The sequence below is a fragment of the Mus caroli genome, chromosome 11 (genome assembly GCF_900094665.2).
Source record: "Mus caroli chromosome 11, CAROLI_EIJ_v1.1, whole genome shotgun sequence".
NCBI classification, from domain to species: domain Eukaryota; kingdom Metazoa; phylum Chordata; class Mammalia; order Rodentia; family Muridae; genus Mus; species Mus caroli.
This window is the reverse complement of record NC_034580.1, coordinates 66,755,544-66,770,659: the sequence shown is the minus strand read 5'-3', so window position 1 is coordinate 66,770,659 and position 15,116 is coordinate 66,755,544. Positions and strand designations below refer to the sequence as shown.

Here is a 15,116-nt window from a genome sequence, read left to right as displayed (position 1 = left end):
CCTTCTCCACAGAAACATCTGTGGACCTTTTTTGTTGAGGTGGCACAAAGGAAAACCTTGATGTAGTCACTATGGGTGTCAGACAGGGGATCTGCATCTGCTGAGAGATCCTGAGGAATGTGGACGGTGGGGTCTGTAGTGCCTAGACTACCTTCCTTCTGCCTTTCTTCCTTCTTCCCTCCCTGTCCGGAAATCCCCTGGGTGTCGTCAGCTGCTGTCCTCCCCTCTGGTGGGATTATCTAGGCTTGCACAGGCCTCTTCCCAGGTATCAGCCAGATTGTTCCCTGCTTTGGTAGGATTATCTAGGCCTGAACAAACCTCTCCCCTACCTGCAGCATGGACGTCTCTCTACTCCTCAATGTGGAGGGTGTCAAGAAGACCATTATGCATGGGGGGACGGGAGAGCTCCCCAGCTTCATCACTGGCTCTCGAGTGAGTATCTACTCCCCGATAGGACCCCATGGTTCTTTTCTCTGTTTCAGCTGGGCCTAGGGCATTGCAGGTATCCCTCCCTACTGCAGCCAGGCAGGCCCTTGCTGGACTTGCCTGTCCATTACCCAGGCTCCCTTGCTTTGGAGTTTATAGACAGGTCTTTTTGGTAGTTTTCAGGGTAGCTTTAGCTAAGAGGAGAGGTTAAGGAAACTTTCCAGAGCTCCAAATGTCAACTTAGTAGGAAGGAACCTCAGGAGTTGTGGAGTTTGTCCTCTTGTGTTTGATGGGTCTCTCAGGGGTGGAGGAACACACCCCTGGACATTGGAGCTTATAGGAGAAGGAATTCCTGGCCCTTGGCTGTGAAAGATAGGCATAGGGTTTGCTGGAAAGCAATGGGTTCCTTGCAGGGACTTGTAGGTATTTCTTGAGGGGAGCTGAGGCATCTTATCTTGTGAGATGCGGGCGAGCTGACCCCCAAGGACAGCCTCAGTAGCCTGCGGTGGTTGGGTGACACGGCTGCTGGAACTGGGGGAGATATGTCCACACCAAAGCCCTCTGTTCTGGGGACCAGGTGACCTTTCATTTCCGCACAATGAAGTGTGATGACGAGCGCACGGTGATCGATGACAGCAAGCAGGTGGGCCAGCCCATGAGCATCGTCATCGGCAACATGTTCAAGCTGGAGGTGTGGGAGACGCTGCTGACCTCCATGCGGCTGGGCGAGGTGGCTGAGTTCTGGTGCGACACCATTGTAAGTAGTCTCGTGGCTCCCTCTGCCCTCTGTTCCCCCATGCGCTTCCCAGAGCTGTCAGGGTTCAGGAACGTTAGGGTAAAACAAGACACTGCAGGCGAAGACACCTCCATCTCTATTCTCTGCCATTACAAACATGACACCCAGCCCTTCAGATAAAGCAGGCCTTAAAGTGACGTGGGGTATGTGGTTGGCTCAGGGGCTGTGGGAACATGTGACCTCGCATGGGAGGAGAGGGTCCCCCTTTCCTTTTTGCTCAGCATCGTAGATCCTGGAGACTCAAGCCACCTAGCACATCCTTCCCCTCCCCCATTCCTCCCAACTCTATGACTCACTTCATATTTATATCACATAGAAAACATCTTTACAACTTCTTGTTTCGTGCTTGGGAGGGATAGGTATTTCTTAGAGAAACTTTCAAATATGCAAAAGTCAAGGAAAAAACAAGTTGTGAGTTCCTGCCACCTATCAATGCATAACCCTCCCTTGTATCCACTTCTGTCCAGGGAACTTTCTTCAGTATCCCACATGGTATGGGCAAATTTCAGACATCGTGCCAGCTCATGTAGACACACTAGAATTTGAAACTCTAAAAATACAAGACATTAAACACACACACACACACACACACACACACACACAGCATCCTTGTTACATCTTCAGAAAACCCAAACAATCTCTTCATGTTCTCTAACTGCTTGTCACAGTTAGGATTCTCTGACCATATAATTTATTCCATTCTAAAAGTTTTTATTTTTAAGTCCAGGTATACATGTGTGTATCTATGTGCATTCGTTTACAGGAGTGCAGGTACCCAAAGAGTGCGGTAAGAGGGGGTTGGGTCCGCTGGAGCTGGAGTTGCAGGCGGCTGTGAGCAGCTTGGCATAGGTTCCGGGAACTGAACTTTACTCCTCGGAAAGAACAACAAATGCTCTTAACGGCTGATCCATCCCTCCAGCTCTCTCATTTGTTCTTTATAAACGAGTGACATTTCTGTGCTCAGGCAGGACCCAAATAAGGTCAATGGGTTAGGCTTTGGCAGTATGGCCCTGTGTCTCCTTTCTCTCTGGGGTCTCCTGCCTCTTCTGGGTCATGTCGGGCCTGAGTTAGCAGTCCTGGAGAGATGCACACACATTTGGATTCAGCTGGTTGCTTCTGAATGTAATTGTCTGACATATTCCTTTATTTCCTGTACTTTTGAAAAATGGGCTTTTAGCCTCAAGGGCTTGAAAAGATTCTAGCTCTTTCTTTCCTCTCTCCTTCTCACCCCCCCTTGTTATTTTTGGGCCAAGTTTCATGTAACTCAGGTTGGCCTCAGACTTCTGGTGTGGCTGAGGATGACCTTGAAGTTCTGACCCTCCTGCTCAGTTTCAAGGGTTACAGGTATGCACCGCTACCCTTGGTTTATTTAGAGAGCAAACCCAGGGACCTGTGCATGCTGGGCCAGTGCTCGACCAATGGAGTCCCACCCCCAGCCTCTGTTTAAAGTCACAGATAGCTCTGTTAACTTCTCACAGAGGGCCCCACTGTGCCTGCCTATCTCAAGATTGAGATTGATGGGTGAGTTCAGGTGTTGACAAGCTGAGCTGTCTATCACAAAGCTCCCCCTGGATTTTCACAGCGGATGGTAGATAGATACTCTTTATTTCATGGGGAGCTAATGACCTTTTTGAAAGAGCAGTGTGTAAGAGAGAGAGACTGCATTTGAGATGTGTTCTATTAGTGTGGAGTGACCCGGGAGGTCCTTTCTCCCCTTGCCACACTCTCTCCTTATCTGTAAGTGAATGAAGACATGCCCAGGGCTATTTTGGGAATCACAGAATATGATATAAATAAATGAGCAGAGGTCACAGTATTTATAAGGCGGTTAAATAGTAGAAGTTATTATTTTGAGCTGGAATGTTGACGATCCACACTTTCATTTTACTGAGGAGCCTTGCTGTGGGTAAGATTCTGAGAGAGGAAGTAACCTGCTGTGGTTCAAACAAGTTGAGGGGCAGGATCGAAATGGGGTCCTTAGCCTTCCTGTTGGATACATGCATCTTTCAATAAGGCCAGACTACAGTGCCAACCAATAGGAGTGCAGTGTAACACATTACACCTGGGTGTTCCTCAGTACACAGGAGCCCAACGTCTTTTCTTTGCAACAGTCTCTGTGTTATAATTTTTATCTTAATGTCCTTTAAATTGAAAAAAAAAAGTGTGTCTGTCAGTTCAGGACTTCATCCAGTTGGCTTATTCTGTGATAGGTTAGTTTAGAACTGTTTCTCAGAGGCCCCCTGACCTTGTGAGACCCCTGCGTACCAACTTCAGGCTTTCTGTTCTACAGGGCCTTGTCACCAGCAAGAATAACTACTCCCCTCAAGTATGCTCCCCGGGGTGCATATTTGATAACATGGTAGGCTGCAAGAACACAATGCTGTCAATAAGATCTTGACTAGTTGACTGATTTGCTGTTTGCAAAGTCCCGAGCTGCTGCTCCCTCCAGGAGTTGTCCTGTGACTCTGTGGTCTTTTGGCTTCTTCGACATCTCATAGTGGGCAAGCTTTAGACATGGTGACTGTTGGTTTTCCCAATGCTCATGGCTTTCACGAATGTGCACATGAGTCACTTGTCCACGTAGACAGCCATACTTTATCTATACATCCATCCACCCCACCCTCATCTGCCCAGGTATGATTTTATTTATCCTTTTAGTCAACCAGTGTTCAGTCAAAATCCAGACTTTCATCACTAAACCTCCCACACATCCATCCATCCATCCATCCATCCATCCATCCATCCATCCATCCATCTATCCAAAGTTCTTCTACCCAGGTCTCAATTTAATCAGTGTCCATTTACAATCAAGATAGGTTTTTATTTTTGTCTGTGTGTCTGTATATACATGGTCAGAGGTCATGACCAGTCTCAGAAGGTCAGCCTCACCTTCCACGGAGTACACCAACTGGTCTGTGAGTTTCCAGGGACTCTTCTGTCTGCTTTCCATCTACCCGTAGGACCGCCAGCATTACAGATGCACTTCCTATCAACACCTGCTTCATGTGGACTCCAGGGATCTGAACTTTGGTCCTCACACCTGTGCAACAGGCACTTTCCCTGACGTACCATCTCCCTGGCACCCATCATCCAATTTTTCGCCACTAGATCTCTACCTTATTCTGTTTCCTCTTATCTCCCCAGGATCTCTTCTTCCTCCCCCTCCTCTCTTCCTTACATCATCAAGCAACTCCTGGGCACCCACTGGGCCTATTCTGTGTTAGAAGTGATGCAGGTGGACTCCAATCCTGGAGGAACTGAATTGTGGGGAGCAGACCCTTAGCTTGTTAGAGTGAGAGGCAACCAGGGCATGGCATAGAGAACAAGGGCAGAGCACTTTGGGGTCACAAAAAGCAGAACACTAACTGCTTTAGAGTCTTTGGGGGAACTTCTTCAAGTAGGTGACATAGAGTTGGGTCTTAAAGAATACCTAGGAGTTCACACGGTGTGCTGATTAGTTCTACGTCAACTTGACACAAGCCAGAGTCATTTTGGAGGAGGGTTCTCAATTGAGGAAATGCTCCTACTAGATTGGCCTGTCTGGGCATTTTCATGATTGTTAATTGTTTTGGGATGACTTAGACCATTGTGGGTGGTGCCACCCCTGAGCTGGGAGTGGCAGGATTTTGGGTTCTGGACTCCAATACAGCTCTGCGCTCACTTGTTTTTAAATGCTGCCAACCAATTTAAAAAGCAGACCTTCAGACTCAACGCACTGTTTGTGGGCAAGTGATTGATATGCACAGGTGAAAATCAATGAATGTGGCCTGAGACGCTGCAGGTGGCATCTTCCAGTGCAGACAGGGCCTTGGCCTGCACCAGGCTCTGGCCACAGAGCAAAGAGGAAACCATAGTTCTCGGCTCCCTGATTGCCTGAGTCCTCAGATATCCAGAGCCCATGAGTGACAGCTGCTGTGCCTATAACCTGTTGCTTGGAAGGAGGGCTCTAGGATCCCTCTCTTTCTCAAAGTTGCTGCTAGGAGACTAAAGACCTGCCTTGTCCCCAACCTGTCCTTGTCTCTCGGGATTCTATCCTGTTCCTGATGTCATTTTATAACCCCAGGCATGGGATTGGGCACTGGGCCTTCCAGGTTGACAGGTGTCTAGCAGAATTTAGCCTTTGTATGAGGTCCTGCTCAAATGGCGCCCGTGGGTCTCTCCTGGAAGCAAGTTGGTGGGAGCTCGGTGCTCCCTCCCTTACCCTAGCCTTAATCCTCAGGCACCTGCCATCTGGCCTTGCCTCTCAGAAGTCAGCCCAGGACATCTGGGCTAATCCAGACCAGTTGGGGTGGGGAAGGTGACCTTCAACTCTCAGCTTCTGTCTTTCCTACCAGGAGCAAGGGACTAGAGTCACTTTGTAGGGCCCTGAACTGGGCAATTTCACCTCTGTGGAGATGGGCTCCGAGGCTCAACTGGAAAGTTGAGGCTTAGCATGGAGTAGGCTGGATCAGACCAGACATACATTTGCACTGTCACATTTGATGGCTGTCTCAGTCTAGGACCCTGGTCCCTCCCACTGCTGCATGCTGAGAGCCTTGGGTTTGTGAGGCTCAAGGGTTTCTTGGGGGAAGAAATGTGTTATACTAACCACAAGGCTCTAATGAGGCAATACGTGGTTAAAATCACAGCTTGGGGAGGCTGGTTTGAATCTTGTCTGTGTCATGCCTAGTTGTGCAGCCTTGAGAAAGTTGCTTAGCCTCTCTCTCCAGGCTCTTGTTCTACATCTGCAGCCCAGGGATATCCACAGTAGGTCCTTGGATGGGTGGTGACGAGGACAAGAGGTGCAGACAGATATAAAGCAGTTGGTGGTACACTGAGAAATATGGTTATTCTGGGGGTGTCCCGGAACATCAGCACTCTGTTGTGAAGGGTGTGGCATGGACTAGGTGTGGCCTGGTAGGCTCTGACAGCTGAGACATCCCTCTCCATATCTCTACAGCACACAGGGGTCTACCCTATGTTGTCCCGCAGTCTGCGGCAGGTGGCTGAGGGCAAGGACCCCACAAGCTGGCATGTGCACACGTGCGGGTTGGCTAACATGTTTGCATACCACACGCTGGGCTACGAGGACCTGGATGAGCTGCAGAAAGAGCCACAGCCTCTTGTCTTCCTGATTGAGCTGTTGCAGGTGGGAGCCAGGTGTGGGAGGGGCTGGCCCAGGTCAGGAGGGATGCTGCAGACCCCCTATCCCATGCCCACTTCACATGTTTCTGTAGAAAATAAGAGGCTAGTCAGGGACCCCAGGAGAACTGAAAGTTGCAAAACCAGCCCCTCCCCCCACCAGGAAAAGGCTCATTTGGAACCAATGTTTGAAAACGCATTTAATTTCATTTTTGAAGCATTTTTATTTGATCGGTCATCTGCTTCCATTTCTGCAAGATTTAGAGTTGCGGCCTCTTCCTTGGTCCCTGTGATTTGTGGGTCTGGCATAATAAGAGATCCTCCATGGATCTGGAAGAACCAGGCTGAAGGTCAAGGCCAGGTCAGGACTCAGCTCATGAGCAAGGTTGAGGCTCAACCTGAGGGCTGCATGGGGAAGTAAAAAAGAACAGTTGTGTCTGTACACTGAGCAAGAGCATCCCTTCCGAGATGCTTTCTGTAGAGACTACATGTTTGTGTTATTATGATGATAAATTCCCACCAGATGGCAATAAAAGTGCCTTGTGCTAACACAGTGAGTACTCATGACAGTTTTCCAACGATTGAAAGCAAACTTTCCTAAAGAAAGGAACATTTTCATAATCTGCCCAAAGGCACTGGCTTGCTTAGGGCAGGGCTGGGCTTTGCTGCTTCTTTGCTCTGTCCTCAAGGTCTTAACCAGTGAGCCTTATTCTGGTGTGGTGCCTCACTGTGGGACATAGGGAATCCCTTCAGAAGGACACTGGGGTGGGGGGGTGTCTTCTTGTCTGGTTTTCGCCTGGTGGCTAACCTGTAGCTCCTGGGCTAGGTGGAGGCCCCAAATGAGTACCAGAGGGAGACGTGGAACCTGAATAATGAAGAGAGGATGCAGGCGGTACCTCTTCTTCATGGAGAAGGCAACAGGCTCTACAAGCTGGGCCGCTATGATCAGGCCGCCACCAAGTACCAGGAGGCCATTGTGTGCCTGAGGAACCTTCAGACCAAGGTGTGAGGCTACCTCTGGCTGGGTGGGCTGGGACAGAGCCTTTAGCAGCAGGTGGCTGAGCTTCTGCTCCTCCTGCAGGAGAAGCCCTGGGAGGTTGAGTGGCTGAAGCTGGAGAAGATGATCAACACTCTGATCCTCAACTACTGCCAGTGCCTGCTGAAGAAGGAGGAGTACTACGAGGTGTTGGAGCACACCAGCGACATTCTACGACACCACCCAGGTGCAGCCCTGGCAGGGGTGAGGGGGTAGGAGTGAGGGTGGGGGAGCGGGATGGGGGTTAAAGAGACGGGGCAGCCAGGCCCCAGGCACCTTGGGAGCCCTTAGTAGACCTTCCCCACCCCATGAGGCATGGAAGCTTGTCTTCATCCAGGGGATTCCCACAAGCCTGCAACTGCATTGTATGTGCATCTGGGTGGATGATATTTTATGGAGGGAGGTGTCTGCTTCTGAATGAGGCCGGCGATCTAGTCCAGGCTCACTTGGAACTGGTGATCCTCCTGCCTCAGCCTCCAGTGCCATTACACCAGGCTTTAGGGAGGTGGTTTTAAAATCGTATGTATTTTATGTTTTTCAAGTGTGCATATGGCTGTGTGTTCCATGAGCCATTTGGGAGGAGCAGCCAGGCTTTGAAAGGAGGCCAGCAATCCAGAGAAAAATATGAAGTTGACACTTTTCAGCAGGTCTCTGGCAGTATTTGAGAAGGTGCTTGGCTAACGATAAGAACAATTAACCAGCTCCAAGCACCTCCACCCTTAAAGCACTGAGCCTCAGTCACCCAGACTGGTCAGGTGTGAGGACAGGGTCTGATGGTGACAAAGCTTGCGTCCTCCGTGGGGAACAACAGTAGATTTCTTTCTTTTTTTTTTTTTTTTTTTTTTTTTTTTTTTTTTTTTTTTTTGGTTTTTCGAGACAGGGTTTCTCTGTGTAGCCCTGGCTGTCCTGGCACTCACTTTGTAGACCAGGCTGGCCTCGAACTCAGAAATCCGCCTGCCTCTGCCTCCCAAGTGCTGGGATTAAAGGCGTGCGCCACCACGCCCGGCTTAACAGTAGATTTCTTAAAGTGAAATTGGTCACAGGATTTGGGAAGAAATGGAGGCTGGGTGGCCGAATGCTGGGGGCTTTCTGGGACTAGCTGGGTGGGTGCTGTGCACGTCTCTCCACAGGGATCGTGAAGGCCTACTATATGCGCGCACGTGCTCACGCGGAGGTGTGGAACGCTGAGGAGGCCAAGGCGGACCTGGAGAAAGTGCTTGAGTTGGAGCCATCCATGCGCAAGGCGGTGCTCAGGGAACTGCGGCTGCTGGAGAGCCGCCTGGCGGACAAGCAGGAGGAGGAGCGGCAGCGCTGCCGGAGCATGCTGGGCTAGGCTGGGCTGGATTCCACTGAGTTAGACTGGGTTAGGTTGGGTGGGAGCTGCGGGTTGAAGCCCTGGGGCGAAGGCTGGGGCTATGGACTGGGTATCTGTAGCCACGCTGCTCCTCTTGCTGCAGGGTGCCCCAGGGGAGGTGTTCTTGGCTACCAGGAGGCTACCAGTGACTTCTCTGCGTTCCCACAGCCTGTGCCCGTGCAGCAAGCATAGATTGGGCATCCTTGGTTCAATTAACCAGGACTTTGATGTCACTTTTAAGCACATATCTGTATTAAATCACATTAAGACTAATGTCTTAGGGCTGGGGATATAGTTCAGTGGTAGAGAGCTTGTTTAGCAAACCTGGAGCCCTGGGGTTGATTTCTGACACATAAATAAATGCATCTTGTGAGTTCAAAGTCATAGATGCCCATGGAAAATCAAAGCCCCTCCCCCAAACCTCAAAACAAAGGGCACAGGACAACTACCATTCCTTAGCTCAGTTGTAATAAACAAACTTTAAAAAAAAGATTTATTTGATTTTATTTGTGTGTGTATTCGTGTCTGCGTGTCTGCCACATGTGTACAGGCACCCAAGGAGGCCAGGGGAGGATTTGTGATGCTATAAACCTAGAATTACAGGTGGTTGTGAGCTGTCCTACTTGAGCGTTGGGAACCAAACTCAGGTCCTCTGGAAGAGCAGCAAATGCTCACAGCAGCTGAACCTTCTCTCCAGTCCCAACTTAACAGTAGTTTTACTTAGCACCCACAATATTTTCATTATGATGTTTTCAAACAAAATTAGCTTTTCTTTCTTTTTTTTTCTTTTTCCTTTTTTTGGGTAATTCTCCCCCTATTCTTTCCACCATGCCTATTTGTATTTTTCTGGTAGTTTCTCTCTCTGTGTCTCTCTGTCTCTGTCTCTGTCTCTGTCTCTCTCTTTTTCCCTCTCTCTCTCTCCCTCTCTCTCTACACAAGTCTCCATTGCAGCCACTTGTATCATGTACCAGTGTTGCTTACAAATGGGGTTCCACTCTTTCCTGGGCTTGGGTAGCTGTATTTTGGGATTTCTGATTCTCTTGGTTCCTTTTTGTCACTTCATCGATAGAACCTCTCTGAATGTCATTGACCTTGGTGACTCTGGGGACTCCTGCCAGCCATCGTTGTGCGCCTCTCTCCCTGAGGGCAGGATGTACTTCCCTTCCACCACGCTGGTGGTTAACATCCACTCTGAGCTCTGCAAACAAATGAGGTCTGCGCTCTGTGCTCAGGTTGACTGGAACCTCTGAAAAATCAATAAACAACATTTACATGATTGTGGCTGTGCGGGTGTGTTCCCCGCTGGCAGGCTTTGATTGCAGTTATCCCAATTCTTTGATCCCCTGATCCCCGGGCCACCATAATGAGGATGCTCCTGGCATCTAGGTCTCAGTGTCAGCCTTCCGAGCCCAGGAGAAAAGGTCGGGCTTTTTAAAATTGACTTGGGTCTGAGTCTTGTAGATGACCCGTGTCTAGGGTGAGCAGGAGGCAGGAGAGGACAGAGGAAGGGACCTGCAGGAGCACACGAGGGAGTATCGTGAGGCCATTGAGCCCTGAACTGTGGAGTGGGAGGGAGGACAGAAGACCTTCACCACCTCCTCCAGCAGTGCTGCCTCAGGAGAAGCCTGGATGGTACACACCACCAAGTACCTGCATGGCAGCTCTGAAGTGGCTAAGGGGCCTAGAAAGGAGCATTACTGAAGGGCCAGGAGTAATAGCCCCAGAATTCCCCTTTCCTCTCCTCCTCTCACACCTTAGGGATGGAGAATCAAGAACAAGCTGTATTTTCCCTATAGTAACTATGGTTACATGATTTTCTGGGGTGCATAAACAAATGTCTATTCACCCCAAATAGAGATAATACTGGCCGACTAAAGAGAGGATTCTGCTTTGTAGACCAAAATGAGCATTCTGAGGTTACTTAGCAAGGGGCACTCAAAGGCAGCTTCTCTATGGGGAAGTCCCCTGGGCATCTATACCACTGAAGAGTCTCAATCCATTCAACTGTTTACCTCAGGGAAGGGAGGGGCCCTTGATCTCCTGAAGTCTGTGAGTCCCTCTCCACCCAAGATGCTAATAATTCCAATCTTGTGAAGGTCTCTTGGGAGTGAGTGACCACAGTTCAGATTCAAGATAGCAGTGGTCCCATCCAACCCGGAGACAGCTCACACACGCACACACACACACACACACACACACACACACACACACACCACTAGATCCTTCCCATGCAAAGCTGCTAAATCCTGGCATCATCACAGTATCGCGACAGTCTTGAGGAGCCTGGTTAGTGTCCAGTCTTACTTTGTTGAAAGCAGACATCTAGACTCTCCCTCCCAGGGCCTTGCCTGGGTTTGTAGCTGGAGGCCCCATGTTGAACCTTGATCCACTGGTCTGTGAGTGGTGGCATCAGACTGTCTGGGAGGCCATTCGGAGCTCTCCCTCCCCCTCCCACCTCTTCCCTGAAGGCAAGCACTCAGGCTTATTTCCCATGCCCCGAGTCTGCGCAGCTCTTGGCCTAATTTCGACCGCTCCGTTCCTTCTGCTGTTCTCATTAGTGAGAGACTGTGATGAGCAAGGAATCTCACCTTCCCTCTCACCACCAATAAAAATATCATCTGAGGATCAGCCTGAGTGCTTGTGTTTCCTCAGCCATGTCAAGGCTGTCGGCTCCCACCATCAGCAAGCACATCTTCAGGATAGAGGTGGCGTGTGTGTGTGTGTGTGTGTGTGTGTGTGTGTGTGTGTGTGAGAGAGAGAGAGAGAGAGAGAGAGAGAGAGAGACTGATATGTCTTCCCCAATGAGAACCATGGACACCCCTTGAAAAACTCATAACCATGCTGCCTGGTGAAAGTTAGTAGTCCAGCCTGCTGCTGTGCAGGAAAGGGAGAAACAGTGTCTGTCTGGCTGGGGTCATGACTACAGGCCTTCTAGCCCCTTCTGGTGTAGCCAATGAGGCATCCAGACCCTAGGTAGGGAAGGCAGAGGTTTGTTTTTGTCTTTCAAGACAGGGTTTCTCTGTATAGCCTTAGCTGTCCTGGAACTCACTCTGTAGACCAGGCTGGCCTCGAACTCAGGGGCTTGTCTCTGCTCTCTTGCCTGCTAGAATTAAAGGTGTGCACCATCACCAAGAAGGTGGAGGAGGTTTGGGTTGAGTTCCACAAAGCTTAGTGGTGGATGGAACCCGCTAGCTCCCTCTTTCTGCAGATGGCTGTAAATACAACTTCTGCAGCTCTGCTCAGCCTATTAGTGAGCAGTTGCTGTCCACAGATGCATTCATGTTCATTAGAAGAAAAAAAAACCGTGTGACCGTAAATGTCTTCTCACCATCCTCGGAAGGACACAGGTACCAGAATCAGATGGCCAGGAGCTTTGTTTGCTCTACCTCCATTTGTGTTCAGCTGGGTTCTGCGCTGTAGGATTTGAGATGTCCTTCACCAAGGCTTCTCATAAGCCAGCATGCAGACAGTCCAGGCAGGAGCTGACGTGCCCATCCCTCTTTTCTGAGCATCTATCTCGAGTCTTCCCTCTCTTCAGACTTTTTTTTTTGTTTTTGTGATTTTCAAGGGCTCTCTTCATGACAAAGGAGGTAAGCTTGAGACCCAGGGAAGACAGGGGTATAGGGCTGCTCCAAGACTGAAAGTCTGGGAACCGGGAGTGTTGCTGTGTAATCCAAGGCCTGGGAGTCAGGACAGCTGGAGTGTAAGTTCTATGCCCCAAGCCTGAGACAGGCAAGCAGGAGGGAAGGTGGACTTGCTTTTTCTAGTCAGACCTTCAGCTGACTGGCTGGGGCCCACCCACAGGAGGAAGGTAATGTGCTGTGCTCAGTTGGCTAATTTAAATGTCAGCCCATCACAAATGCCCTCATATAGATGCCAGGGATAATGTTCACCAAACATCTGGGCACCTGAGGGCCCATTTAAGTTGATACGAGAATGTCACCTATCAATTCTGGAGGCTAGATGCTGACTATCAAGGTATCAGTGGGTGGAACCTCTAAGGTTTAGAGTGAGAAGCTTGGTCTTGTCCCAGGCCGGTCCCCTGAGTGCTTGCACTCACTAGTGTCTTGAGTTCTAGACACACCACTGTCTCCACACTTTCCTTTTAGAGCATTCTGAAGGCCCTCACCTGAGAGGGTGTTACTGTCACCAGACCAGGCATTTGTCTTTCATGCTGCGTGGGACAAAACAGGACAGATTAGATTCCGAGTAGGCTGGGCATGGGGCTGGTCTATGGTCTGTCTAGGTGAGGACAGGGTTGGGGTGGGGTGGGAAACCTATATAGACCAGGATGTCTTAGGAGAAAAGCTAGGTGCTCAGACAGGATCTTGGAAACCAGTGAGGAGTCTCTGAGAAGGGGAAAAATGATCAAATCAGCTTTCTAGAAAGATCTTTCTGTGGCAAGTTTGAGCTTGTATTGAAGGAAAGAAGCATTGAGACTCCTGCAGTAGTTCAGGCAAGGAACAGTGCTGTCAGAGAGGAGACTGGTGAGGTGGGTGCAGCTAACATGGCAGAGAGGCTTGGAACGGGCTGTTGCAGTTGTACACAACACCACGGGTAGAATCCCAGCCTTCCCACCCTTAACCTCATTGTGTCTACTTTAGATATGTGCAGTGCTTACCAGTTCCCAGTAGGTGGCAGGCAAGGGATTGAAGAAGGCACCTCTGTCTGATTTGCATAGATCCTATGCTGACCAGGTCAGAAGCCAGAGTCATCTCAGAAATCCCATGGATTTGATTTTGAAGGACAGGACTTGAAGACATCCAGTTCGGACTCTAGACAGTACCAGGGGACAGAGTCAGTGACAGCCAGATGATCTTGGGACCCTGTGCCTTTCTCTCCAGCTGAACACTATTCCATTAAAGCAGTTTATAAAACAAAGGGGCTAGGGCTAGGGGTCCCTGGTTAAGGTAGAAGGATGGGAAGTGTCCTTTGGGCTGGACATCCAGACAGTTTGGAAGGATTGATTTTCATTCTTGGTGTCCTGGACAAACGAATTTGTCAAGGTTTCCCCGGGGTTCTGTCTTGTAGGCAAAGAAGAGGCTCCCCTTTCAGCTGCAACACAGGCTTTCTGCTCCTCTCTCTAGTTTATATTTTATTTTTACAAACCTCGATACTGATTTCTGTAGTTTCTGTACAGGTTTAAACTCCCACCCCATTTGGCTGATGACAGTCATTCTGACTGGGGCAAGAAGGATTCTCGAGGCTGTTTCAATGATCATTTTCCTAATGGCTGGGGATGCCGAACGCGTTTCAGTCGTTATGGACCGTTCGAGTTTCTGTTTTTGAGGAGATGTGTTCTTTTTAGCAGCTCATTTGTTCACAGGGTAATTGTGTTTCTGGAGCTTTTCTGCTGAGCCCGCCCCCCTCTCCCCCCGCCCCCCGCCAATCATGTTCCTCAAGTAGCCTGCAGGGGGCACTGTTGCATGCTGGCATTTTGGACCTCGATGAAGCCTGAACTGTCACCATTCAGCTGATTTTTATCTTTTCAGTTTTTTACAATGTATCTCCCACTTTGCAGTGAGAGGTCTGATGGTAACCCATTCAGAGCCAGGGTTTATTGCAGCAGGCTTCCTGGCTTCAGACTTGAGCTGTCATTCCTAGCGGCCTAGTCTCTCACAACTTGACCTGTAGCATTGTGCTCCCAAACTCTGCATGGTGACATGCCGGTGATTTCCAAAAACTATGTATAACTGTTCCTCTTTGTTTCTCTTGGCTGTCCCCTTGCCTCCGACAAGGGGGGTCACTGTTGCCAGTCTGTGTTACATTGGCTATAAATCACTGATGATAATGATCAGCCAGGGGTCCCCTCAGATACCACCTGTCCTGTCTCCACATCTAGGGCCAGAATAGAATGGAGGCTAAAGACCAAGGAATAGTCAGACAAGCCTGGGTTCCTAACCAGCTCTCAACATTTACTAGCTGCATGGCCATGTGCACACACACACACACACACACACACACACACACACACATGCTCAATTTAAAATCTAGATTCCTTAGGTGAAAGAACACGGTGTGATGTTTTTCCTCTCCAAGTCTGGCTTGTTTCAATTGGCATAATGATCTCTGGCTCCATCCCTTTCCCAGAGAATGTTATGATTTAATTTATTACACCATGCATATGGGCCACATTATCTTTATCCAGTCATCTGTTGACGCACACCTAGGTTGGTTCCATTTCTTGAGTAGGGCAGGAATGAGCAGGCTCCTTGTCTGTTGAGGTGTGTGTTTACCCAGTGGCATAGCTGGGTCATGTGATAGTTCTATTTTTAGCTTTTTAAAAACATGTATTTACTTCAGATGGAAGAAGGGACTTGCCACAGCACATGTGGCAGTCAGGACAATTTGTAGGGGTTGCATCTCACCTTCTAGAAGGCACC

General features: G+C 49.4%; 1 protein-coding gene across 4 annotated transcripts; it reads left to right on the top strand.

Moving 5' to 3' along the window:
• The first annotated feature begins 285 nt into the window (after positions 1 to 285).
• Aipl1 (aryl hydrocarbon receptor interacting protein like 1) lies at positions 286 to 9,215 on the top strand. 4 transcript variants are annotated; one of them, XM_021177953.1, is made up of 6 exons: positions 286 to 432; positions 1,004 to 1,183; positions 6,162 to 6,350; positions 7,170 to 7,346; positions 7,425 to 7,566; positions 8,510 to 9,215. In XM_021177953.1, exons 1-6 carry the CDS (start codon positions 337 to 339, stop codon positions 8,710 to 8,712), a joined length of 987 nt encoding a protein of 328 aa, XP_021033612.1. In that variant the 5' UTR covers positions 286 to 336; the 3' UTR covers positions 8,713 to 9,215. The 4 variants fall into 4 exon arrangements, with proteins under 4 accessions (XP_021033612.1, XP_021033614.1, XP_021033613.1 ...); XM_021177955.1 differs by having other exon boundaries at positions 337 to 432; positions 1,070 to 1,183; positions 8,510 to 9,209; XM_021177954.1 differs by having other exon boundaries at positions 337 to 432; positions 1,031 to 1,183; positions 8,510 to 9,209.
• Positions 9,216 to 15,116: the final 5,901 nt, after the last annotated feature.

Excerpts from the sequence above, each read along its gene's own strand:
- Aipl1 (XM_021177953.1), top strand. The coding sequence starts at position 337 with ATGGACGTCTCTCTACTCCTCAATGTGGAGGGTGTCAAGAAGACCATT. Across the intron at positions 6,351-7,169 it reads TCCTGATTGAGCTGTTGCAG|GTGGAGGCCCCAAATGAGTA; the intron begins GTGGGAGCCAGG and ends CTCCTGGGCTAG. Across the intron at positions 7,567-8,509 it reads CATTCTACGACACCACCCAG|GGATCGTGAAGGCCTACTAT; the intron begins GTGCAGCCCTGG and ends GTCTCTCCACAG.